The 25,789-nt window shown below is 41.3% G+C and overlaps 1 protein-coding gene and 1 non-coding gene across 2 annotated transcripts in view; one reads left to right on the forward strand and one right to left on the reverse strand.

Annotated features, from left to right (window-relative positions):
- WDR64 (WD repeat domain 64) overlaps positions 1 to 25,789 on the reverse strand; it is an 87,878-nt gene that overhangs the window by 41,940 nt on the left and 20,149 nt on the right. Inside the window, exons 7-10 of the mRNA XM_063125413.1 lie at positions 23,680 to 23,897; positions 22,527 to 22,661; positions 21,077 to 21,156; positions 12,665 to 12,804 (exon numbers count right to left, since the gene is read on the reverse strand). Coding sequence (XP_062981483.1) covers positions 12,665 to 12,804; positions 21,077 to 21,156; positions 22,527 to 22,661; positions 23,680 to 23,897 — 573 coding nt within the window. The remainder of the gene's footprint in view (positions 1 to 12,664; positions 12,805 to 21,076; positions 21,157 to 22,526; positions 22,662 to 23,679; positions 23,898 to 25,789) is intronic.
- Positions 1,578 to 1,649, forward strand: TRNAS-AGA (transfer RNA serine (anticodon AGA)). Its single transcript has one exon. It is a non-coding gene; the product is annotated as a tRNA-Ser (tRNA).

Consider the following 25,789-nt stretch of genomic DNA (forward strand, 5'->3'; position numbering starts at 1 on the left):
AACACACACGGATGGGATGACCAGATCAGATGTCCCAAATGTCTTTGTTCCAATTATCTTGATTGGATCTTACAGTACTGATACACAGTACATTAGTTATAATCAGGGATTAAATTTTTAGTGAATGTTTGACATAAACATGCTTACAGCCCAGCTGCCCTGTTTTTATAAAGGAGGATACAGCAAAAGTTCTATGAATATATCCTGAAAACAATAACACTGGCTTCAAAATAATCAGAATGAGACTTAACATGAATCCTCTCAGGCAAGAATCAACGAGACCCATTCAGCTTTCCCAGCACACGGAATGACCTCACATGGCATGCATTGTGGCATCATGACAGAAACTGGGTATTAAAGACAGCTAGATGGGGAGGACAGTGATTTGGCAAAGTTAAGCGAACAGAGGGGAAATGGTTTAGCAGTTCAACTGAGGCAATTCATATTGCTTATGAATGGTTTAGTACTGAACAACGGTTTAGTAGTGATATATTGTTTATGAATTTTGTACTGTTTATTATCTGAATGGTGTTTTCTTATGGATGGAACTGAATGTTTATATTTATATTTATTGTAGCATTTTGCCTTTGGGGATTATTATATTTGTTTTTCCATGATGATGCCTCTTTGGCCTAATAATAATAATAATTTTATTTCTTACCCGCCTTTCCATTTTGATTGAGGCGGGGAACAACAGTAAGTATAAAATACATAAAATACAGATTAAAAACATAGTATACATAGTTAAAACATCCTAAAAAGCATCCTAAAAGCATCCTAAAATTCCACTGGATAGCCCTGCTGAAAGAGATCAGTCTTTATAGCTTTCTTAAATGCTAAAAGACTGTTAAGTTGACGAATCTCCTCCAGCAGGCCATTCCACAATCTAGAAGCAGAAGAGAAGGTCTTCTGGGTAATACCTTTCAACCTAATTTTGGCTGGCTGAAGGAAATTCCTCCCAGAATTTTGGAAGGAAAAGAAGGATACAAAAAACTGACTGACTGACTGAGTAAACAAACAAGCATGGAAGTTCTATGTGCAGCTTGCACTCTGTGTGTTTGAGTTTATGGATGAGGGATTTCAAAAGTTTTTTTAAAAAAAATTGGGGGGGGATTCAATGTACCACGAGGCATTTAAGGGTGCAATCCTATGGTCCCTGGAGAGTGTCCCAGGGACCCCAGGGTTTTTCAGATTCTCCCTCCTGAACCTGTAGACACTGCTACAACTTTGGGAGATTCCAAAATCCAATGCCTCCCCACTGCCCCTTGCAGACACCACAGAAAGAACCACAGTGCATAAAGTCACAAAAGCAGCCTTCAAGGACCACATAGAGGTTAAAATGCGGACTTTCGGGTGGGCGGGGAAAAGGAGAGATCAGGATACAAAAATATCCTATGGTCTTCAGCCTTAGCCTTGCTCTCACACAGTTCACCTTCTCTAGAAGGTTAATTTGTGATGAGAAATACAATACATAACCTGTACCCCACCCCATAAAAAGACACCTTTGTTTTTGTAAACATTAGAGACTAAGGCTGAAATCCTATACTCATTTACCTGGGCATAACTCCTATTAGGGAGGGGGCATAGCTCAGTGGTAGAGCATCTGCTTAGAATGCAGAAGGTCCCAGGTTCGGTCCCTGATACCTCCAGGTAGGGCAGGAAAATCTCCTGCCTGAAACCCTGGAGAGCTGCTGCCAGTCAGGATCGACATTGCTGGGTTGGATGGACCAATGGTCTGACTCCGTAGAAGACAGCTTCCTATGTTCTTATTGAGTTCAGTGAGGCTTCTGAGTAGACACGCATAGGGTTGCCCTGTAAAGCACGTCAACATTTCTATCTCTCAGTTGTACACTGAGGCTTTTAACCTTGTTGTTGAGATTGCTGTTCTTATTTCTGAGCTTTTATCCCCATTTCAACTCTATGCCATCATCACACTATTCAGATGGGAATCAGACATCCCTCTCATTTTATGTAACTAAACACAACAGAGTCATTAGCCTGTGGTAAAAGGTAAGGTGGCCTGGAGGGAAACTCTGCTCTACTGTTCTGCAGCATTATGGAAGTGGGTCCTTTACCAAAGAAGAAACAAAAGGATGTTTTGTTTTGTTTTGACCTTTAAAGGGCTGTCTTCATAGGTATTATTGTTAATGCAATATATATGCCAACTTTCTGATCCAACCCTTCCCCATGGCACCTAATAACATTATTAGGTATTTTAAACAGATGATGATGATGATGATTAAGTAAATATGCACAATTTGCAAAGATATACATAAGGCTGCGCATTGTCCTGGAACATTAAGTTCCAATGGTTCACAAAGAGTATGCAATGTTCTATAAACTAATCTGGCTACCTTCTTTCCTTATCTCTTTTGTGGTTTAGTAAGCAAAGCATTTGTCCATATTCTTCTATACCAATCTAATAATGATAGACCTTTTTCTTATTTCCAGTCTGCAGATATACACATTGTGGCTGAAGCTAACAGACATGGAAGTATCTCTAAGTCTTCTTCCAAGGCAATCGCTTTTAAAATCCCAAAAGCACATACTTTGAATTATATGGGATGCCATACCCAATCATCTTACTAATTTTATCTAAGATCTTCTCCCAGCAGTTTACAATAAATAGACATTATTTATTGACATCTCCAATCCCTGACATCTCCAACACTTATTGAAGCTCAAGTTGTATATCCACTTTAATATTATTGGGTATTACATTAAGACTGTTCAGCTTTCACAAGTATTGTTTTACTGTGTATTTCATTGGCTTTTTGATAACATCATAGTATAGCTATGCAATTCTAGAAGCCTTTGGAGACCTTAATGTGAGCAGAAATTAAAGTTATAGAGTAGCTGAATAATTAAGACACTGAAAGCTATTCTTAGAGAATGCAAGTTTCAAATCTGAGCTACTTCCTCACAGAATGGTTTTCTCCACTTGAACTGGATCTCTGATATTTAGGGAATGGATGAAATACTGGCCATACCAATCTGTTGTCGAGAATTGCACCTGAACCATTTTGAATCAGCTGACAGCCCAATCCCATGCATGTTAACACAGACACAGTAGTCACTAAAATTCATCGGAGACTCAGAAAAGGCTAGAGTAAGTGCTCGGGGCAAAGTACAGTTTTATTTAAATGACTTTATTAGAATAAATCATACAGAGCGAGACCTACTACATTCTTCTATGGCTGCTCCAGCAGATATAGCTTGGATACAAACACACAGCACACACCTGAGTAAACTCTGGGTTGGAACTACTCCAGATTCTGGTATGTAACATCTAAACATTACTCTCTGTTCAACGGAGCTAGTAATGGTCAAACCGGATGTTACTTTAAAGCATGGTTAGCAACCATGCCTGACATTCTAAAAAAATAGATACCAGACATGGATGGAGGATGGTTTTTATCTGGGCTAGAGCATGCAGGGAAGGAAAATTTAACCTGAACCTCCCCAGCTGCAAACCAAACAAAAACTGTGCCCCTGCATGTGGTTTAGAATAAGAGCTTCCATTGACATCAATGGGAGATTTCCACCCCAGCCATGCTGGGGAGCAATTTTCTTCAGGGTTATGGTTACACATGGTTAGATTATCAAAATTCAGATGTATCAATTAATTCACATATGTAAATGACTTTAATATTTGGTCAAGTAGTGGGAGAAAGGTGCTGAGATTGTCAGTATCAGGGGAAGGAGATAAATAATCTCCCTCATTTGGATTATTCAGAGTTGTCAAAAACAGGTGTGTATTAACCATAGAAGCTTCCTGTGGCATTCAGCCATATTTAATTTCAAGTTGCTGGGAATCTCTCTGTAAAGCAGGGGTGGGCAACTTGTGGTCCTCCAGCTGCTTTGGCCTGCTGCTCCCATTGTCCTTCACCACTGATATGCTGACTATGGCTGATGGCACTTATAGGCCAAAACATCTGAAAGGCCACAAGGCAACCATTCCTGTTGTGAGGTCTTACCCTCTAAAATTAGAGACTAGAGTCTCCAAAGCAAATATAAGCGAACTGGTTGCATATGATATTCTGCTGCACACGCTTGATGCCACTCTCATCCTTATCAATGCCTATTTCCCAGAGATGGGATGCTGAATCGAAACCAGCCAAAGCGAGCCTCAGCTCATTATCTTTGTGTTTAGCTGTTGTAGAACTTTGCTTGAAATTGTGGTTTGCCCAAGAATAGTATTATCATTTCTGCTCTAGAACCTTGTGGGTTTTGCTAAAAGTAGGAAATCCTAAGGGCTCCAGTAATTTCTGAGCCATTTTACCAACACATTTTGGACAAAATATAGCCTTGTAATTGCCTGATCTTTCCCTCAACTAAAGCTAAGTCTGGATCTGCACAAGACCTGAATGGGAGACCATTTGAGAAGCTTTGTAAACCATTTTGAATTTCTTTGAAGAAGGCCAAGGGGTGCTATCCTCCCACAATTCCTAAGCTCTTATGGCTGGCTCAGGAATGCTGGAAGTTGTAGGATGTTTTCTTGTCTAAACATGCATAGGACTGCACCATCAGATGCAAATAAATCATTTGGAACATGAAACAGAATGTTTAAGTTCTGTGCATATTTAAAAGGTGTTATGTATATGCTTATGAGCAGATATGTATAGACGTACATTGTAAATCTTTCTGTTTCAAATCAATAGGATAAAAAAGAAATGCTAAACAAGGGGATGGATCAAGCTGCCCTGTTTTCACACTGATGATAGAGGCTGCTCTCCTCTGTTTGAACAGAATCAATGCCTAAAAGCAAAAACTTACCATCTCTGATTTCGCCCATGAGGACAGCTCATTTTTATCTAGCTAAACGTGCTAGGCGTACCAGGGAATTTTTTTCAAACATATATTGAGGCAATATTTTCAATTAGTCATACTTGTAAAAATGAGAACATAATTGCTGTAAGATTTGTTCCTACAATGGCTAGTTTGCTGCACTTGTTCTTACAATTCATTGCCCAGTTAGTGGGGCTGAATTCCTTTCTACTTCAAAATGTATGTCATTCTTCCACCTGGAGAGCTAGAGGAAAAAGAAAATGGCTATATTCAGTATGCCTTTTTCCAATGGAAATTTGTATTCACAGGTAGGCTTCACAGCTTTCTATTTAAACTCCCAGCACTCTGCTGCTTGCTCTCTACAAATAACTTCTCTGCAGGTACAAGCAGCCTGCTGAGCACAATGCACTATGGGAAACATCTGTCTTATGCACAATGCCATTTCAATGAATAGAGCTGGACAATGTGGAAAAAAGGTTACTTGGTTGGCATCCAATCAAACCAGAAGAAATCAAATGAAGTTGGGTTTTTAAAATACATTTTGGTTCTAGTCTGTAAAATCCAGACTCTTACATTGGTATACATTCATACTGTTTAGATAGTCATATTTATACCTATAGTAAACAAAAACAAACAAAAACCAGCATGGTTTTATCAAGAATAAATCCTGTCAGACAAAACTTATCCCCTTTTCAGATTAGATTATTTAGTTGATTATGGGAATGCTGTGAATTTAGCTTGATTTCAGCAAAATGTTTGACAATCTTCCCCATATTTTGATCAGCAAACTGCTTCACTGTGGACTAGAGGATACTTCCATCAAGTGGATTCAGTTGGTTGGAAAACTACTTAAACATCTATGATCCTCCATCAAACTTGAGGGAGGTTTTGAGTTTATTTAAATTAGGCGCTGCAGAGCTTGGTCACGGGGCCCAGTATTTGTCAACATTTTCATCAAAGACTTGCATTAAGAGATGGAGGGAATCTGTATCATATTTGTGGTTGACACAAAACTGGGAGGGATAGCTAACAACTCAGAAGGTAGGAACAATCAAGATGACCTTGACAGAATGAAAAAGTGAGCCAAACTAACAAAGAGCTCCATCATACCAGCTTTTTATCGCACTTTTGTCCTGCCTTGTTTACCGTTTTGCCCCGTGATCCTAACATGACATCGTCATTGTCCTGCAATAATCTTGCCTCTTACCCTCCATTTTCTATATTTTTCTGGGGTGGTGAAAATGCAGTATTTTTTCTCCACACAGGATAAAACCACCCTTCCATCTCAATGTATTGCCATCCTCGTGCTATGTCACAGAACGTCCCTTCTTGGGGGGGGGGGTGCATTGAAGGCCGGCTTGCTGTCGAAAGAGAAGGGTGAGGGTGGTTCTCCTCCAGTCTGTAGAACCGCTCAACCAGGAAGAAGGAAGGAGGGAGAGAGGGCATGTGAAGACCCCACACAGACAGGACCATCCTCTCCCCTCTAAAGGCAGAAAAGCTGTCCAACCAATGAAACACTAAAATGCTAGACAACAAAACCACAGGGGGGAAGGCTCCCACGCCCATCACAATGTCCATCAACCACAAGAACCAATGACCTGGAGGGAGAAGGAGACGGGGACAAGATGCAGCGGGTGCAATAGCATAAGTGCGAACAAGTGAAAAGAGATTTCGCAGATACAATGGTGATACTAGGAAGGCATGTGAAAGGGACCAGTGCTTGATTCGCTAATGAAATGGAGGTGGAAACCATGAATTGTACCTGTAGAAAAAGGTGTGATGGACCCCAAAATGAAATTCAACAGACACACACTTACGCACATGCACAAACACAGGAAAAACAAAACAAATGCACAGGTATAGTGATACTGGTTTGGCAGTAGTACATGTGCAGAGGATTTCAGGACTGTAATAGATCACAACCTGAAGTGTGATATGGTTGCAAAAGAAGGACTACAGTTTAAGGCTGCATTAATAGAACCACATGTTCAGTTTACAAGTAGTACTCATTCAATTTTATTCTGCACTCGTCTGACATCATCTAGAATGCTTTGTCAAGTTCTGGATACTGTGCTTTAAAAAGTATGAAGAGAAATTGGTAAAGGTGCAGAGGAGGAAAACAAAAATGGTCAGTAGTATAGAAAACATTGAAGAAACAATGGAGGAACAGGTATGTTTAGCCTGGAGAAGAGACACCTGAAGGGGACAGGATAGGACTCTTCAATGCTTGAAGAACCATCATCTAGAAGAGGGCAAAGACTCATTACCTGCTGCCCCTGAGACAGGACTAGATCTAATGGGATTAAGTTATAGGAGAGTAGATTTCAGTTTAACATTAAGAGAAACTTCTAAAGGTACAAGCAGTTGGACAATACAAACAATTACTGGGGGTGGGAAAAACTCTCCACCACTGGACATGTTCAGGAAGAGGCTATCCATTGGGGGATAACAATAAAGATAAGTCCTGCCCACATACTTAAGAACTAAAGACATCTGATCTATCACAGAAGCAGGTGCCTAAGCCCAGCATGCATAGATGAGGCCAGCTGGTGGGTGCATGGAACTGAATTCATGCGACAGAAAAGCAATGTTTATGGGACAAAGATAATTGACTGATTTGATCTTTACATGGGAAGGAGCTAAACAGGGGCTCCTGCTACTCCAGCATTAATTGTGTGTGTGCATGTGTGTGCAGAGGGATAAATCTTTATGAATGTGTTTTGCCTTCTATCTTATCTGATGTGTGGTGCACCTATCTCTTTTGAATGGCTTTTGAAGGGGGTAGAAAAAGGGAGAAACAGGTTCTCAGGATGCAAAATTTATTTTCACAAAGCCCAACACCTTTCAGCCTGTATTCAAAGGCCTTCCTCAGGGGGTTGTCAGAAGACAGTGACTGCAGAATTTCTTTTAGCAAAAAAATGACTCCTGTATCTATGGTGACTGTTGGATGCTCTCCTCCTTTTGTTTTTGGTTTTGAAGGGGGTAAACACTTGTGCTCAAATCTAGCTAAAGTTAGTCATGATGCAGGCAGATCCTAAGTATACATTTATCCAAAAAGTAAGTTTCACATTGTTCAATGGGGCTTACTTCCAAGTAAGCATGCAATAAATTGCAGCCCAAGCCCCACTGAAATCAACAAAACAAAGTATGCATGATTTACACAAATAATATTGCTTTCAATGGGACATGCAGAACAATATGAAACCTATTTAATGAGTTTAGTGGCATGTAGTCTAATAATTGGGCTTTTCATTGCAGTCTATGTCACATGCAATGTTTAGATCCGCTGGCTAATGGAAGACGTGTTCAACCAGGTTTGGGAACAACAGGTTCGTAGCGCATTTACTTATAGATGTACAGCTGCACACCTTTAAGTCAGAAGAGCATCACTGAATAGTAAGAGCTTCATAGTTATGGAGAGACCAAGCATTCTGACATACATGTCAAACAAGTAAAAGATGTAACATTAAAAGAATGGAAGACATCAGATACACCAACTGCTGGGGAACATATGGACAATAGAAACAATTACTGGGGGTGGGAAAAACTCTCCATCACTGGACATGTTCAGGCAGAGGCTGGATAGCCATCCATTGGGGGATGCTTTGATGCTGTTGCACCCATGTCTTGCTTGTGGGTTCCTGGTTGACAGCTGTTTGGCCATTGTGTGAACAGAGTGCTGGACTAGATGGACCCTTGATCTGATCCAGCATGGCTCTTATGTTTTGATCTCTCCCACAGATCTTTTGAAAACTATGGCCATTATCCAAAGAGCTGCACAAGTAATTCTGCATGCTCAAGGAGAGTTTGCTTTATGTTTCTTGACCCATGCTCCCCACCCCCTTGCCACATAACAAACCCCTTCTGAAATGGAGGGGACTGGAGCAGAGTCTTGCTCAAAGAAAAAAATCCAACTCGTCATGACCTAGCTTGCCAGTGTTTATAGCAAGACAATCTGTTGTAAATAATTTCTGAAGACATTGTTAAAACCCTTTGAAGAAGGCCTAATAAAAAGCAAGAGGCTGAAACGCGTCAGGCTTTTCTCCAATAAATTTGTTTATAGCCTCCTGAGACTATTCTCTCTTTTTGTGCTCGTCTTGGATGCTCACCCACCTTGCACCCATGCCTTAGCTCTCACTGCACCTAAAGTAGCTCTTCAGATCATGGCCAGCCTCACATCCTCGCTACTTAGTTTAATTTCAAGCCTGTAATTAAATTAATTAATTTCATTTCTATCAGCTTAATCACTCCAGATTAATTCAAGCAATAATCTGACGAGGAATGCTGCTCCCATTCCGTCCTAGGGGAGCAGAGTCATAGTGGGCAGTGAACGAAATGTACGTAACTAAAGAGGCCGATACTCGCCAGCATTGTGCCTTTATCACCACTAACTAATCTTCTTAATTCTCTGTAATACTTTCCAGATGGCTTTTTTTTTGTCTTTCTTTGATACAAATCAAGAATACAATTGGCCGTGCTTGCCCAGACATCATTCTTGCAATAAGAGGGCAATGGAAATACAGAAACTGCTGATACTATTGGGACATGGGGGGAATCCGCACGTTGTTCTGAGATCGCTTCTAAGCGACCCCAGTGCGGCGTGAAAGCAATTGTGTACCTGGCCTTTGGAAGAGCCGACGAAGAGACGTCCTTCCCGCCACCCGCAGACCTCCTCGCCGACCGGTGAGGAGAGCTCGGCTGAAGAAGGCGGGGTTGAGAGTGGAAGAAGCTCTCCACCCCACCTTCTTCCCCCGAGCTCTCCGTCCCAGCCGGCGAGGAGGTCTGCGGGGGGCGGCGGGAAGGACGTCTCTTCGTCGGCTCTTCCAAAGGCCAGGTACACGATCGCTTTCACGCCACACTGGGGTCGCTTAGAAGCGATCTCAGAACGACGTGCGGATTCCCCCTACGATGTTGAATCTCTCTTTTCGACACATGACCAGTACACAGTTGCATGTCATCTTGGTGGACCAGAGATAGGAAAATAATGTGTATTTTACCATGCTAGAGAATACTAAAAAAAAGGAAAAAGAATTTGAGCTATAGCACAGGCACTGAAGATGACAGAGTAACTAGCAGTCTTGTATGTTTGCCTTGACAGCGGAACACATGTATTTGGTATTTAGCTAGCTATCCTAATATTTGTTGGTGTGTGTGTGTGTGTAATAAAGTGAGAATCATATTTATGAATGGGCACATCTGCAGGAAATTGGGTTACTGTGATCCTCTAATCCCCTGGGTTGTGGTATCCCATCCATTCTCCAGAAAGGTTCCAGCAAATGGCTGGAGCCCACCAACCATTGGCAGTCTTTCTGGACAGCAATTTAAAAAAATAAAATGCATCCAAGTCTATACAGGAGTTATAAGCTAAATGTAAACATGGGGTTGGTTGTTGTTTTCAAATGGACAGTTTAATTATTAGCAATTCTACACATCAAGTTCAACACCCACATAGATATATTTTAATAAGGTTTTGCTCTAGTATCCTTTCCTCTGGTTATTTTCTATTTGGTTATCAAAGAACCATATATATGCTATATGGAGAAAGTGAGTCATGTTTAAATCCCATTGAAATCAATGGGACAAATCAGTCTGGGCTAATTTAAGTACCATCCGTTTCAATGGAATTTAAGTATGACTAAATTAAGCCAGATTATGGCCTCTGTCTATAAAAATAGAGCACATAGAATCTTAAATTCTACACTGCAGTCATGAGGGTAATCACAAATATCACGTTTTATATTTTGAGTCACTTTATCTAGATAGCTAGACAATTCCTTAACGACTTGTGTCCTTTAAGTTTCTGGAGGCTGTTACCAGAGTGCACAGACAGATTTTATGAATTACATATTTTCACATTATGTTTCCACCAGTACTCAAGGAAGGATCACTGGGCATTACTTATACTAACTTTATAGATAAGGGCACAAAAGTTACTAGCCTGCAAAAAAGGTTAGGAATGGGTTTGGAGCTGACAGAGGAAAGACCACTTGTTTTCTATGCTGCTTGCAGCCCCTTCATTTACCTACATAGAATTCCATGCACTCACCTGCATGCAATTCCTTGTCAACAATGGACACCAGGCTAGTGCTTAAATACAAAACTGATTTATATGGAACTTACATTGTTCCAAATATGAACATAATAAACACTCTTCAAGAATTTAAAAGAAAGATTAAAGAAATCTTTATGTGCAAGGTGTGGCAATTTCTTTCTAATATTGAGTGTCAATATCTCATCTTGCCCTTTGGGTTACAATCCTGATCCTATAAGAACTAATGGTACAGCACAGAGAGAATACCTTGGAGTGAATAGGGAACTGGGAGCATTATTTTGTAACTCCTTTATCTCTTTAACCTATGCATGGAAAACAATATTTTCTCTACCTATAAAGCGGAAAGTATGTGTGTGCAATGTATGTCTGGAAATGTTTATCTACGTCCATATATGAGACAGCCTAATACTGTTCACACAGATAGGTCTTTGTGTACATGGATCAGTAAAAAATCTAACATTCTGTATTTTTCAGTTTTAACTATTTTTAATTAATTTAAAACTAAATCTACGCCAATGCCTTCAATTCCCAGCATGCCTACAACTCCAAGCAACTGAAGGCATGCTAGGAGGTGTATGCTAGGAGATCTCAGAGAAAGTGTGCAGACACATGAATGGTCTCCCGGGATCTCTGTAACGACTACACAGCCTTCCATTGAAACCTGTGTTTGCATTTGTGTTGTACCCCGCCTCGATCCAGAGGGAGAGGCGGGTAACAAATAAATATATTATTATTATATGCTATTATTACCAGGCTTTGGTGGCCATTTCTCTGCTTCTGAGAAGCATTTTCCTTTGCTCTTGGATGAGGCAACTCCTCAAGAGAAAGGGGACGAGCAGAAGGGAAGCGACTCTCAGATTACGAGATCAGAGCTGGCCATGTCCTCTGAAAGCCATTTTCCTTCGCTCCTGGCTAAGGTGATGCCTTGAGAGAGTGAGTGGAAGGGAAGCATCTCTTACATGAGATCTCTGTAACAGCTTTTATGTGCTCCTACATAGGTGATGGGAGCTTGAAACCATGTAGTCCAATCGCGCACACACACACACACGATTACCATGGTTTCTATCTCAGGATCCACTCAGAGATCAGCCCAAGCCCCGTGGGGGGATATGGGTTGGGGCAGGGGGGCTGGTGCATAGAAAATAGTCTTGCTTGGTTGGGACAGAGTGGAGCTCAGGAGAGGGGGTAGAAACAGCTCTGAGGAGAAAAAAAGGGATGTCCTAATGGCAAAAAAATGGTCTTTTTCACCAGTCTTCAGGCACTGTGGCCCTCGTCCCCTCTGTGAGGCTTTAGTGCCACCACATGTATGAGCACCTGTTCTGTTACGTAGTGTGCAGGGGAGGGAATGAAAGGGAGGGGACTGCACCACCCTGGCCTCCTCTTTAACACTAATAATAATAATAATAATAATAATAGTAATAATAATAATTTCAGAGCACATCATACAACAATTCCCCACGTCCACTGAGATTCACTTCCCTACTATATATTATTCAGATATCTGGGCAATGCCAGGTATATTTTGAAAACATATTTTTAGTTTTACATCTTTCTTAGCTGGTAGAAAGGGTGTTGTGCGTCCGGATTGTTTTTGAAGTTTAGACGGTCACAAAACAATTGACTAACTCAACCAAAGAAAAAAGAAAAAAACCCAAAAAACTTAAGTTGCAGAGAAATTTATTATTTATCAAATAGATGTTATAAACATTATTCATAGACCCGAGCAACACCAGGCATATCAGCTAGTTCTATAATAAAATACACAATTCTCTGGCATGATTAACATCACGTGTTCTTACTATGATAATGAAAAAAATACTTTACCTTTGCAGTAGAAAGGCTAATAATGTGCTGATCCTTTTCATTGGTGACAATCTCTGTGATACTAAATAAATGTCCCATCAGCTTTCCCACTGGCTTGGTGTTGATGTTAGGATGCCACAAACGAAGAATTTTGTCATCTCCTACAGAAAGAAATTGACCAGTGATCCACTCTGTCATTCATGTTTGTAGAACCCCTGCAACTACACCCACTAGGGAGAAAGCACTTCTCAAAAAGTGATAGCTGCCTAATAATTCAATACTAGTATATTTATTGATCTTCTCTCACAGCAGTTACCAGTCTGTGGTGAAAGAGTTAAGTTTGTATGATTATCAATATTTCTATGTTTAACCAATGTGTTGCCACTTTAAGGTGTAACCTCCAACTTGGAAGTAGGGAACTCTCTTAGCACACTGGGGCCAATTTGAGCCACCAGCCTGTCAGAAACTAACCTGTGGGATTTGGAATATTACTGTTCTCATTTGTTTTTGTGCTGATATTTACCATATCATATTGGAATTTCTAGCTGAATCATCTAACTGGTCCATGATGTTTCCTCCTTATTCCTGCTGATATATTTATATGTTACAACACAACACCTCTGTCACAGATGTACCTGTGTGACCAGCACAGCCACATGACTTGGGTGGTTACTGTGACACTTAAGTATATATTAGGCCCACTTGCACTCGCTGCCCATATGTTTCCAAGCTCAATTCAAGGTGCTGGTTTTAACCTATACCCGGCTTGGGACCACAATACCTTATGGAGCGCCTCTCTCAGCATGAACCTACCCATATACCCATACACTATATTCAGCATCTTAGGCCCTCCGTCGGGTGCTTCCTCTAAGAGAGGTGCAGAAGGCTGCAACAAAGGAGAGGGCCGTGTCAGTGGTGGGCCCCCAATTATGGAATGACCTTCCCAACAAGTCCCGCCTGGAGCCAACGCAGTTATCTTTCTGGTGCCAGGTAAGACCTTTCTCTTCTCTCAGGTATTTGGCAGCATATGATAAGTTTTTAATCAGGTTGTGGATTTCTCTTATGACTGTTTAAAATTGTTTTTAGATATGAGGTCTCTCTGTGTGCTGTCTGTTTATATTTTTTATGTAAATAGTTTTACACTTTGTATAATGTATTTTTAATGCCCAGGGAACTTTGTCTATGGGGCGGTGTGGAAATGTAAATAACAACAACAACAATATAAATCATAGAGATCTTTTTCTCCAACCATGATTCCTTTTATCAGAACAGGAGGACTGCTCTCTCTTGCAGAGGAAGCGTCTCCCTACTTCCTATATTATACTCCCTCTGTAGGGATTGCAGAAGCCATGAGGTTTTAAGTAGGGTGACCATATGAAAAGGAGGACAGGGCTCCTGTATCTTTAACAGTTGCATAGAAACGGGAATTTCAGCAGGTGTCATTTGTATATATGGGGAACCTGGTGAAATTCCCTCTTCGTCACCATGGTTAAAGCTGCAGGAGCTATACTAGAGTGACCAGATTTAAAAGAGGGCAGGGCACCTGCAGCTTTAACTGTTGTGATGAAGAGGAAATTTCACCAGGTTCCCCATATATACAAATGGCATCTGCTGAAATTCCCTTTTCAATACAACTGTTAAAGATACAGGAGCCCTGTCCTCCTTTTCGTATGATTACCCTATTTTAAGGAGGCATGCTCTGTTCATAACCCCTAATCAGTGTCAGCTTGTTCTGACCAGGGCCAATTGATCCTGTGTTGAAAACATGGACACAACTCCAAGAAACAGGCAACTCAAAAACATATAGCTTAGAGTAACCATATGAAAAGGAGGACAGGGCTCCCATATCGCTAACAGTTGCATAGAAAAGGGAATTTCAGCAGGTGTCATTCGTATGCATGCAGCACCTGGTGAAATTTCCTCTTCATCATAACAGTTAAAGCTGCAGGAGCCCTGCCCTCTTGACCACATACAAAAGATACAGGAGCCCTGTCTTCCTTTCCATATGGTAACCCTAATATAGCTTGCTCACGACATATACCTTGTGACTAGCTATTTTAGACAAGGGGAAGTTGATTTACTGAAAGACATTTCAGTTATTTCTTTAGCACTTTCAGAGGCTTTGGATTAAGCAGGTTTGTCTGTGCTGGCCTTAATGAAGAATAAAGCGGCTATGTTTCATTTCCCAGCAGTTTGTTTTGGGAGCCAATTATAGCAAAAGGCTTGAAAAGCAAACAAAGGGATTTAGCACAACTCCCTGCTGTTGGTCTCTGCTTCTTCCCAATCTTATACATTGCTTTAGAAGCAAAAGAAATTGAAACAGAAAAAGACAAGTAAGAAAAAAGGATCTGGCACAATGTTAGTTCCCTTAACAAGCTCAGGTTCTTCTTCTACATCTTCTTTTCTGCCCCAGGAGTAAGGAAGCTGCCATCATGTTTTGGAGAACAACCTGCTAAATGTTTATATCCTTTTAAACTTTATCTTCGAGTCCCAAGATTAAAACTCTGTTATTTCTTGTGTGTCAAGAAACATCTATGTCAGCCTAACAAAAGGGGGGTTCTGGAAGCTTTTTTTGATGGCGCATGGAAGCAGTTGCCCAACAAACACAAAAGAATAGCATGATAATCAGGTGTGGGTAGGTGTGAGCAGTAAAACCTAAGTCATTGCATGGTTTCCTGCATTTCTCAAGAAGCAGTGTGTGTCATAGAATTGGTTCAGAGAGAACTCAAGGTGTTAATCAGAATTTCAGCTAGTTGATGTAGATGACAACGCAAATACTTCAAAGGCAGCTAAACCTCTGCAACATTCATCGCATATATCACTTTAAGAAGTTGTTGACATGAATGATGAGCAATACAGAATAAAGAATACAATCTCTGTTCCCTATCCTTACCCAGCTATCATCATTCTTCTGGGCAAGATGACTAAAAGGCATTTAAGATTATTTTTCATCAGCAAACAAAGAACTATTGAGTTATAAAGGCACTGCTTATAAAAAAATCTATTTTCAAAAACACAAATACATCGCAGAATCTATTTTGTCACTGACTGGCAGCACTTGACAATACTTTGTCAGAGCTGCATGATTAGACCAAAAGACATTCTAGAGCAATTAACAATAATAATAAATCCAATTGGTTCTAGCGCACTTTATTACTGTTTTGTAACAGCTGACTCATTTCTTAAATAAGTTCTTGTTTTGATTGCCTGATGAATATGTACTGCTCTGTACTTTCATTTTAAAAAAATATTGTTAGGATGTTGATTTTCAAGACTCACTCTCTGTTAATCAATAGGAAGGTGTCAGTAACTGAATCGGCTCCATTTGCACCAGACATTTTTTCTTTTTGTTTTCTGACTGAGCTACCCAGATGAGTACTGTAGCTAGAACCAAGTATGCTGAATTTTATAGATTTCTATACCGTCCAATAGCCAAAGCTCTCTTCATTGTCACATCAGTCCAGTGAAGGCAACAGGATGTGTCTAAAGAACTGGAGGCCCATTGTGATGTTGAAACCTGACTAAGGCCATAGCTAGATGGGGCAATATCCCGGGGCGATCCCCAGGATCGTCCCTGTGCATTCACATGATGCACAGGGGATCCTGGGATCAGGGAGGGATGATCCCTCCCTTGCCCCAGGATCTCGCCCTGCCCTTTGAGCCCGCTTTTTCCGTGGTCCTGGGCTGATCCTGAGACCGTGGAACGTGTGTGTGGGCATCACGGTTAGTCCCAGCTCCTCACGGTTACTCACAAGGAGCTGGGACCCGTGCACAGGACAGGGGGGGGGGAGCGGGGAAATTATTATTTTTAGAAAAAAACGCCTACCTTTGAGTGCACGAGCGCTTGCCTGCATCTTCTGTTTTTTTCTTTTAAAAAAATGGTGGGCGCGACGTCCTCTCCCTCTGAGGTTGTCGCACGCCGCATGTAAACAGAGGGGGGATCTCGCGATAAAAATCTCATGAGATCTTCAACCCTCCATCACACAATACCAGGTAGGTCTAGCTGAGGCCTAAGTCTCTTGACAAAGCCATGGTGTTCTAACTTGGTATCATGACTTGAGTTTCTCTACAGCAAACTTATAATCTCTCAGGCAAGCAGAAATTCAGACAATCTGGAGAACCTTCAACTTGGTGTGAAATGGTACAATATAGGAAGACCCTACCATTTGCTTTTCCTTCACATTTGAATTGGCCTTTAGTAGGAATCTTGCAGAATTTCCCCTGCTGCTGCTGCTCTACTCTACATGACAGCTTTCAAAGCAGAGCTAAGATTAAAATGCTACAGTTATAATGGAGATCCAGGTTCACAGCTTCAGAGTAGTCCTTGACCAGGTACTGCTTCTGGATGCTCAGGTGGCAGCTAGGAGCGCCTTTTAAGACCTTTGACTGGTACACCAACTATAAAAAAAATCAAATTAAAAAATGGGGCAATAGCCCCCAAAGAAAAGTGTTTAGATGGCCAATGATGGGGAGAGAGAACGGAGGCTATTCCATTATTAGGGACCCTGGAGCTGCCACAGTTTTGGATTAAAAATAGATTAAGGGCTTCCAATAGAATTTTAAAAATTGAGCATTTCCTCAAGCCTGTTTAGAAGCTGTTTCCTAATGCCATAGTAATGTTTCCTGACTACCTCCCTCGGATCTAGAGGTGGAAACGCACAGAGACAAGAGGTCACAGCACAAGCCAAATTGTGTTCCTCAGTGGTGATTCAATGGGCACCATGCCAGGATTGGTAAATCATTCTCTCTAGAGGCAAATGCAACCAATAAGTTGGTTCAATAGGAAAGCTTAAGGGGATCCTTGGACCAAGAAAGTGGATTTGGACTAATAAAGAATTGTACTAATAGAGACAATTGTACTAATAAAGACAGTTGTACTAATAAAGACAATTGTGCTAATAATGAGTCATGAGGAGAGATAAGGATCAATCGTACCCCAGATTTATTCTAAAAGCTGAAACACACCAGCATAAAGAATACCCAACAAAACAAATGAATGAACACTGCCCAAATTTGAGCCCATTCTAAGATTTCACATGGAAACTACAAAGGGTTTGATTGTTAGAGGCTAGGCTCAGGGTAGGTTTATCAAAGGGGATACCCAGTTTGGTCCCAACTCCAGAATAGAAGTTGCAGGGAGGTGCTCTGCCACTTGATTGCATTTACATCCAGCTCACTAGTCAAGGTGTCATGGCACCATCCTTAGAATGAAAGAAGTCATCAAGGGTACTTGGAGTAATTCATCTTGTGCTTTGACCTCACTGAACTGGTAAGTAGATGAGGATACTTCAGGATTGGACTATTTGTCTCATCAGGGAGTGTAATGAGCCAATTCAAAGGTACCCTCACAAGTGGCATGAGAATTAGGTAGGCTTTTGCCTGTATCCTCCAGTTGCAGGGAAATGCTCTTTTTAATTAAATCAAGATGCGTGTTTATGTATATCTTATGGCCCTAATGATGCAGCGTTCCAGACCCTGATGGTTGTTCCTAGTAGCTATTCAAGCCATTCTGGAACAAAACTGATTTCTGGTCCAAGGTGTTAAGTTCTCATCCAATAAATAGTGCATGTGAACCGAAAGCCAGCACATCTAAAGCTCCTCTGTAACAGCAATCACTTCTCCACCAGGGAAGACACACACATCCACCCTGGCCCCAAGGCTTAGAAATAAGCCAGGAACTTCTTTCTCTAGACAACTGATATATCCATCATTGCTCTAACTTCATTCATTGGCTAAAAATGCTGAAAGGCTAGTTCCTTATAAAACAAATGGGCAGAATGGTGCCTGCAGTTCTCCAAGAACTAGAGACTTGCTTTTTGAAATGAATGCCAGGATTGCTGCATTGAGCAGGGGGTTGGACTTGATGGCCTTTTGGACCCCTTCCAACACTACTATTTGAGGATTCTAAGAATCCTGGGATTATGGCTCATCCAGTGAGAGTGTGAAGAAACGGAAGTAAAATTGAGGTAAAAGTGTAACTGTTATCTTATGTTTCAATTACTAAAGACTGAATAGGTTAACAGCAGAAGAAAAATGGCAATTACTGCTAACATGCACTGGTGAAAATGATGCCAGGTTTCTGCCTTATATATTGGAAGGTAGGTTCAAAATTAGTATTATCTGACTGGAGAAAAACTGAACATTCTAAGGATGCCCATTGGTCTTAAGTGTACACAGGGGTGGGGTGGTGGAATGTGGCCATATTAGAGCTGATTGTCTGGAGGGTTCTGACTAGAATGAATATAAGGAGTCTTTCCAGAAGAGTTCAAGAGGGAAGTCGGTTAGGAGAGTTGCCTGTGGAAGAGTCATCAGGAGGTGTTTTTGTGAGAGGCTGGGGAGCCTGAAGAAGACAACGGTCAGGAAGAAGAGCAGCGACAAGACCAGGAGGTCAACCTGAGAGCATGTGAGGCAGACGCTGAGGAAGGTCTGCAAGTGGGGAAGAGCAAGACCCCTGGAGCAGCCTTTGGAGGAAAGAGCTGAAACCTGAGTGCCAGCTGGTGGTCTGAAAATTGAGCAGTTGCTAGACCAAACTGAAGACTTCAGGAGAAGTCTGGTGAACAGCCTTGAAGGTTCTAGGTTGAAGTCAAATATAACTAGAAAGTAGACTGCCTTTGAAGCCCTCATTGTTAGGGCTATGAGTTAACTTGGGTGGAGCGTAAAAGAGGAATTGGCTTAAGGTTGGTTAGGGGTAGAAGCCGGGAATTCTAACTCTTGTTTTGTAGTAAAAGTAACTGTATATAAAAGTAACAATATTCATAAATAACAAGTTTTCTTGTTTTATTTCTTTTTAATGAAATACTGTATATCTTTGTTTACTTTCCTGGTACCTCTGATCTGGGCCGGATCTACACTAGTCTTATAACGTTGCTAGTGTCCCTTTCTAATGTGGTTCTCTGTATCGGTTCTCTGTATCACGGGACACACTAGCGTGACTTACGTTTCGCTGCAACGGAACTTCAGGGCACATTGTTCAATCCTTCTGTTGTTTTACCTCTTCTGTGAGAGCTGCTGGGTTTGCTCCGCCCACTGCCTGCCTCATTCCTAGCCAGCAGAGCAGAGCAAGGCAGGGCAATAGTCATAAGCACACACAAACCTCCTCCCAAAACATCTTAACGCAAGTCCCAGGGAATTACCTGAATGCATAGGAGCCAGCCACTTTGCTGAAGCTAAGCGGGGTTGGGTCTGGTCAGGATTTGGATAGGTGACCAAATTGAAAAGTTTTAGCAGCAGCCCCGTTTTGGACTGGGAGCAGAGACCCTTGTTAATTTTCCTGCACGGAGCTACAGCGATCCTTTGAGCGCTCCTCAGCTCATTTGCAAAGAGGGGGGAAATGTTAAAAAAAAATCATAAAAAATCAACCGATGACCCAATTTGATTCAAATTTGGTATTTGAATTACTGTGCCAATTTTAGTGTCTTTATCTATAAAGCTCACGCAGATGTAAGCATTTGTTTAAAATCCTGCTCCTGCGCCCAAAGCAGCGGCTCGGGCGAATCTTTTGCAAAAGGAGCACAATTAAGGCTGGATGCATGGGACTACATCACAATCAAAGCAGATTCTAAGGTGGAAAACTTCTGAGTCCTTTGCATGCAATTGTCAGTGATTGCACAGTATAATGCTGGTGTGATTTATCTGCTGTAGCAGATAAGATAGCAAACGGGGCGAAGGAAGGAGAACAGGAAGTGGGTGGAGCAAACCCAGCAGCTCTGAGAAAGGGAGAGGAAAATTACCGGTAGAACGAGGCACATGAATCTGTAGCCACGCTGGAACTAAGAAATAGAACCTGTAAGTACGACTCATTTGCAACGTTGGAGACCCAGGGTCACGTGACGCTGTGCGTCACAGTAACCCATTCAAAACGTTAGAATAACATCAGTGTAGATTCCCACCTGTTTTGTTTCATGCCTAATGTCCAGCTACCTTAGGAAAAGGGATGTATTTCAAATGGTGTATAGTTTTAATGATGGCAGTGGAAGTAAAGGGAGGGACAGCTCAGTGGTGGGTGATGTCACATTTGGTGATAGGGATGGGATTGCCCTAGTGTAGACACCTTCACACTAAGACCACGTTCTCCAAAGAGAGACTGAGCCAGAAGTTCATATAAAAGAAGAACCCCTAGACATGTGGTTGAAAAAGAATAACTCCCGACACTAGGTGTCGACTCAAGAGTTACCTCTGAGATGGGAGATAGATCCTAGATCTCCCACATATAATCTAGTTTGGCCCTGACACTGGACCCCAGTTAAACCCACATATTTTATAACAATTTAGGTTATCTTAGACTATACTTGACCCCACATATACATAATACCAATTCAGGTTGCCTTACAAACAGAAATTATTACCTACACTAAAGAAATCACTTTTGCAATGTAGAAATTTTGAAAATGATCCCAAAGATTTACTTACTGGGACTGAATGCATTTTACTTACCTCCCGTAACGACGATGTTGGCTTTTCCACAATATGTGAAAGCATTAACTCCTCTTGGTACAGAAAAATCCCGGACAGGACTGCAATTACAATAAAACATTTCATGCTGTAGGGATATAAACGCTAATGATTCCAGTTTGTATCCATTTCTATATGTTAGGTCTGTTGGGAAACTGCCTTGAGAATTTGAGCCTGCAGCAGAACCATGTGAATCAGAGCTACAAATTCAATCAAAGGTGCAACTACCTTAATAAAATGTGTATGATTTTGTAAGAGAGATCATTGAAAGTTAGACTACACTTGCTGGGCTTTCACAGAAGAATCTAAGCAGAACGGCAATAGAGATGCGGAAAATGTTCATCTAAGTTCTGCTCCCTCTCGGAGAAAAGATGAGGGGTTTCCTTTCCACTACTTAGAGTTGGAAGAACTCTTCTGCACCTGAATCTGCCTATGCTGACTTCCAGTAGTAATATGGAAATGCCAAAGGCAGCAAAATGCATCCTGCTCCTTCATCCATCTTCTGCCTGCCTCCTTTCACCCAAATGCCAATGGCTCTGCAATAAAGAATCATGTGGGAGAGCCCTGCCAGCCCCACAGACTTTCCATGCTATCTCAGCGGAAACCAGAGACTGATAATCCTGCTTGATAGAGAGTCATGGATCCAAGAAGCAACCTTACTCAGGAGGCAGAAGGAGACTTGGCTTGCTGTTCACAAGGGAGCAGCAGAAAACCATGAAAGGTCAACTGATCTAGTTGCCTTACTGAAATGCAGTGCAAGAATCTTCAGGCCTGATGCTCTTGGGTGACAGGCAAAAAGAGGGGGAAATGCATGTATTCATTGGAAGGAGGGCAGTCATTCCCTCCCCACCCCATGTTGCAAGAAGCTTTTAAAAGCCTCCTTCGGCACTAATGGGAGGCTTTTTAAAGAATTCTTCTAAAACCCACTGCAGCAGAGCAGGGCTATTTAGGGAGGGGGGGATGGGTACAGTGGGTAGGGCTACACCTTTCTTCCCCAGAAGTCCACCCCCACAACCCCATGCTTCAATGAGGCTTTTTAAGTTTCATTACAGTACAGGAGGGAGAAGTGAAAATCCCTTATCTCTGCTGATCTGAGATAAGCCAGCAGGGAAACTAGTGGCTGAATGGGGATCTGCTCTGGCTGAAATCCAGCTTGCAGGATTTAGGTTCCCTACCCCTGACTTTTATGAAATAAATTATTGGCTGCAGTATGTTCTGTAAAGGCTAGTTTGTAAGATTTTCAGTTGTGTAAAAACTGGCTTTGCCAGACTTTGGATAACTAATTTTGAATGGGATGTTCAATTAACAACAACAACAACAAAAATAATAATACACAGTTCACTTAAATGAGCATTCCTGTAGCTTTTTCAAATGGACTCAACCCATAGGTGTGGTTATCTTTATGAGCATCATATTTTCAGTAGTAACTTACATGTTGTCTTCTATTCTTTTCAGGTCATCCAAAACCAAAGAATGAACACTATCCAAAGAACAAGATCCAAAACAATTCAAGGCTGGAAAGTATTTTACTTTTACAACCCAGTCATTGTGCAGCTTGCGTTTAATACTGGGGATGGTAAGAAAAAAAATGTTATTTAAAAGTCACATCTATGTAACAGAAAATGAGCTTGGCCTTACTTGACCTCCTAGCAAAGATGAGAGACTCTCCAGTCATCTTGGAGAATCTCCATAATCCTGTTGCCCAGATAAAATTAAGATATGCAGTTCTTCAAAACTTCCAAACTTTCTTCATCTGCCAGACTTACATCCTACCTCTCTTAGGCAAAAGTCTACCCTGATCATGAGAGTGATCCTGGACTCAGTGTTAACTGGGGAAACTCAGGTGGCAGTGATGGCCAGCTGTATTTTTTACCAGTTTATGCTGGTATGCCAGTTGTAACTCTATCTGGAGAGGGAAGATCTTGCCTTAGTTATTCATGGTCTGGTGACATCCAGGTTAGACTATTGTCCAATGTGCTGCCTTTAAAGACAGTTTGGAAACTTCAGCTGGTGTAGAATATGGTCATCTAGCCTGCTTATGTGACACCAAAACTGTGCCAATTGCACTAGCTACCAATGTGTTTTCAAGCCCAATTTAAGTACTGGTTTTAACGTTTAAGGCCTGCAGCGGTTTGGACCTATATTACAGGAAGGGTTGCCTTTTCCTGTATTAGTTTGCCCACACTCGGAGGTAATCAGCAAAGGACATTCTCACTTGCCCACTATCATAGGTAGTTAGGCTGGTGAGTACAAAAGAGAGGGTAGCTTTCTCACTGGTGACCCTATAACTGTGAAAAAGGCTTCCATCAAGAGTTCACCAGGGCCCTTCCTTGCAGGTCTTCAGGAATGCTCTGAAGAACACTTGTTTTTATTGGCCTTTCCCTAAGTTATTGGGTAGCTGGTTAAAAGATATCTTCTATGTTTGGCTCTACCTCAGTAGTATCTTTGAAATTCTAGCTCATTGCTCTATACAAAATTTATTTCCTCTTTATATTAGGCAGTGTATTTACTTTCCATCACAGGATCTAATTCAAACTATAATTTTGTGTCTCAGTAATGAGAAGTCCCAAAGCACTTGGACTTACTTTTTGAATTTCTTAGAATCTATCACCATAATTTGTGCGTTCTTTTTAGATTTAGATTGTTTTAGACCAAAGTCATCGCTGGTCATTGTAAATAAATTAACATATCCACCATCATCCCCCATTAAGATGTCATCCTTCACGAGCAGTTCTGCTGGTCGAGGAATTGCACAAACACAGAGGAGACAATGTTCCATGGGTTTGATGATAAAACAATTATCCTACAAAACAAATAGTGTGTTAGATGCTTTGGCGTTGATGCTATTAATGTACTGAAAACAACACTTGGTTTCAAATATAAAAATGTTATTCAGAAAATGATATTGGAAGACAATTCACTGGTAGAGCCCTGGTTTCAAATTTAACCCTTAAGTTATATCTACCCCACAGAGAAAGTGGTTTAATATTCATTCCCTCTCCCTTGAGAATACTGATGACAGATGCCCCAGGTGAAGGAGGCACCAGGGATCTATAAGTGAGAATTCTCAACACCCTCACCAAAGTATAATTCCTAAGATTCTTTGGGAGAAACCATGGTAAAAACACAAGAAGAGCTCTGCTGCATCAGACCAAAGGCTTGCCTCCTTCAGCATTCTGTTCCCATGGTGAACAACCAGATATCTATGGGAAGACCACAGCAGAACATGAAAGCCATAGCACTCTTCCAGTTGTGTTCCCCAACAAGTGGTATACGGAAGCATACTACCTCTCATACCAGAGATAATATATAGCCATCATGACTAGTAGCCATTGCTAGCCTGAAATCGATTTAATTTGGTGGGCTCGTTTGGAATTGTATGTTGTTGGGTAACTCAGAAAATGGCTGTTGTGGAGGGGCTCCTTCATAAATAGCTGCCATGGAGAGTGTCATCAGTCATAAAACATCTGTTTCCCAGAAAGTAAACTGGTGAGGCTAAAAGAAAATAACTTGCCCAAGAATCTAAGTACAAGGCAGAGATGGGGTCTGAGCTCCAAAACAAAACAAAAACAGCTCTTTTGAACACAGTTTTCTGCTCCACTGCTCATTTCACAGAAGGCAAACTGGTGAGGTTCATAGACAAGTCATTTGGCTACGAAACTGAGAACCTAGAAGAGGTGGGGTCTGAGCTCCAAATGCCAAATCATTCATTTGTGATGAGGCCAGGTCTGGATTCTAAAAAGTTGAAATGCATCTTCTATGGCTTAGCTATTGCCAACAAGAAGTTTAAGCTAAAGCATGCTGGGGGAGGGGTTTGTAATTTTGGCCCTGCCCCTTTTGCCTTTGGTCCAGCCCACCCCTTGAGAGCTTTTCCAAAATGGAATTCAGTCCTCAAGCTGAAAGAAATTCTGTACACTGGGGTAAGGGTACCTTTCAAATACGTTTGTATCACCACATGTGTCAATATTTAACTGCCAACCAATGAAAATGTCAGGCAGTTGCTAAATCCATATAGTATTTTTGCTACATGTTTCATATAAGGACCAAGCTAGACATAATACGGAGATCTATCAATAGATTTCCTGACATCTTTTTCTTTTGATAAAACCAGCCATAGGGTGAAGGTGAGGTATTTGAATCAAGACTATGGGAGGGAAATTTAACCCTTCCCACCCATGATATTTCCTTAGCTTAAATCAATCTCTCTCTCTCTCTCACACACACACACACACACACACTGAAGCTGTTATTAGTAACAGAGGGTGATATCTGTGGCTAAGAGCAGGCCACTGTCAGTGAAAAGGAGTTAATCCCTCCTCCACTGTTGTAGCTACAATCCAAACCAGGTCCCTGTAGCTACTTTTTATCCTCCTAGTCCAGAAGCATCAGAGGATCCAGTCATATAACTCCAATATCACGTCTACGATTTCCATAACCTAAACTGCAGCTAGGTTCCCTAAGTTTATAAGCCTTTATCGTTAAACTGGATATTTGCTGCACATGAGAACCGAGATTAGTCTCTGTTCTCTGATGAGTTATATCACTTCTTACTAGTATTACTCCTTCAGCATGATTTTTTTTAGATTTTCATAGGGTGGATCAAGATGGAGGGCTCCTAGCATTACCAATCAAATATATTGTGCAGCTATTCCATCCTTCGCTACTAAGGAAGAAGGAAAAAGCATTGGGAAAATG

Source organism: Elgaria multicarinata, chromosome 4, assembly GCF_023053635.1.
Source record: "Elgaria multicarinata webbii isolate HBS135686 ecotype San Diego chromosome 4, rElgMul1.1.pri, whole genome shotgun sequence".
NCBI classification, from domain to species: Eukaryota; Metazoa; Chordata; class Lepidosauria; order Squamata; family Anguidae; genus Elgaria; species Elgaria multicarinata.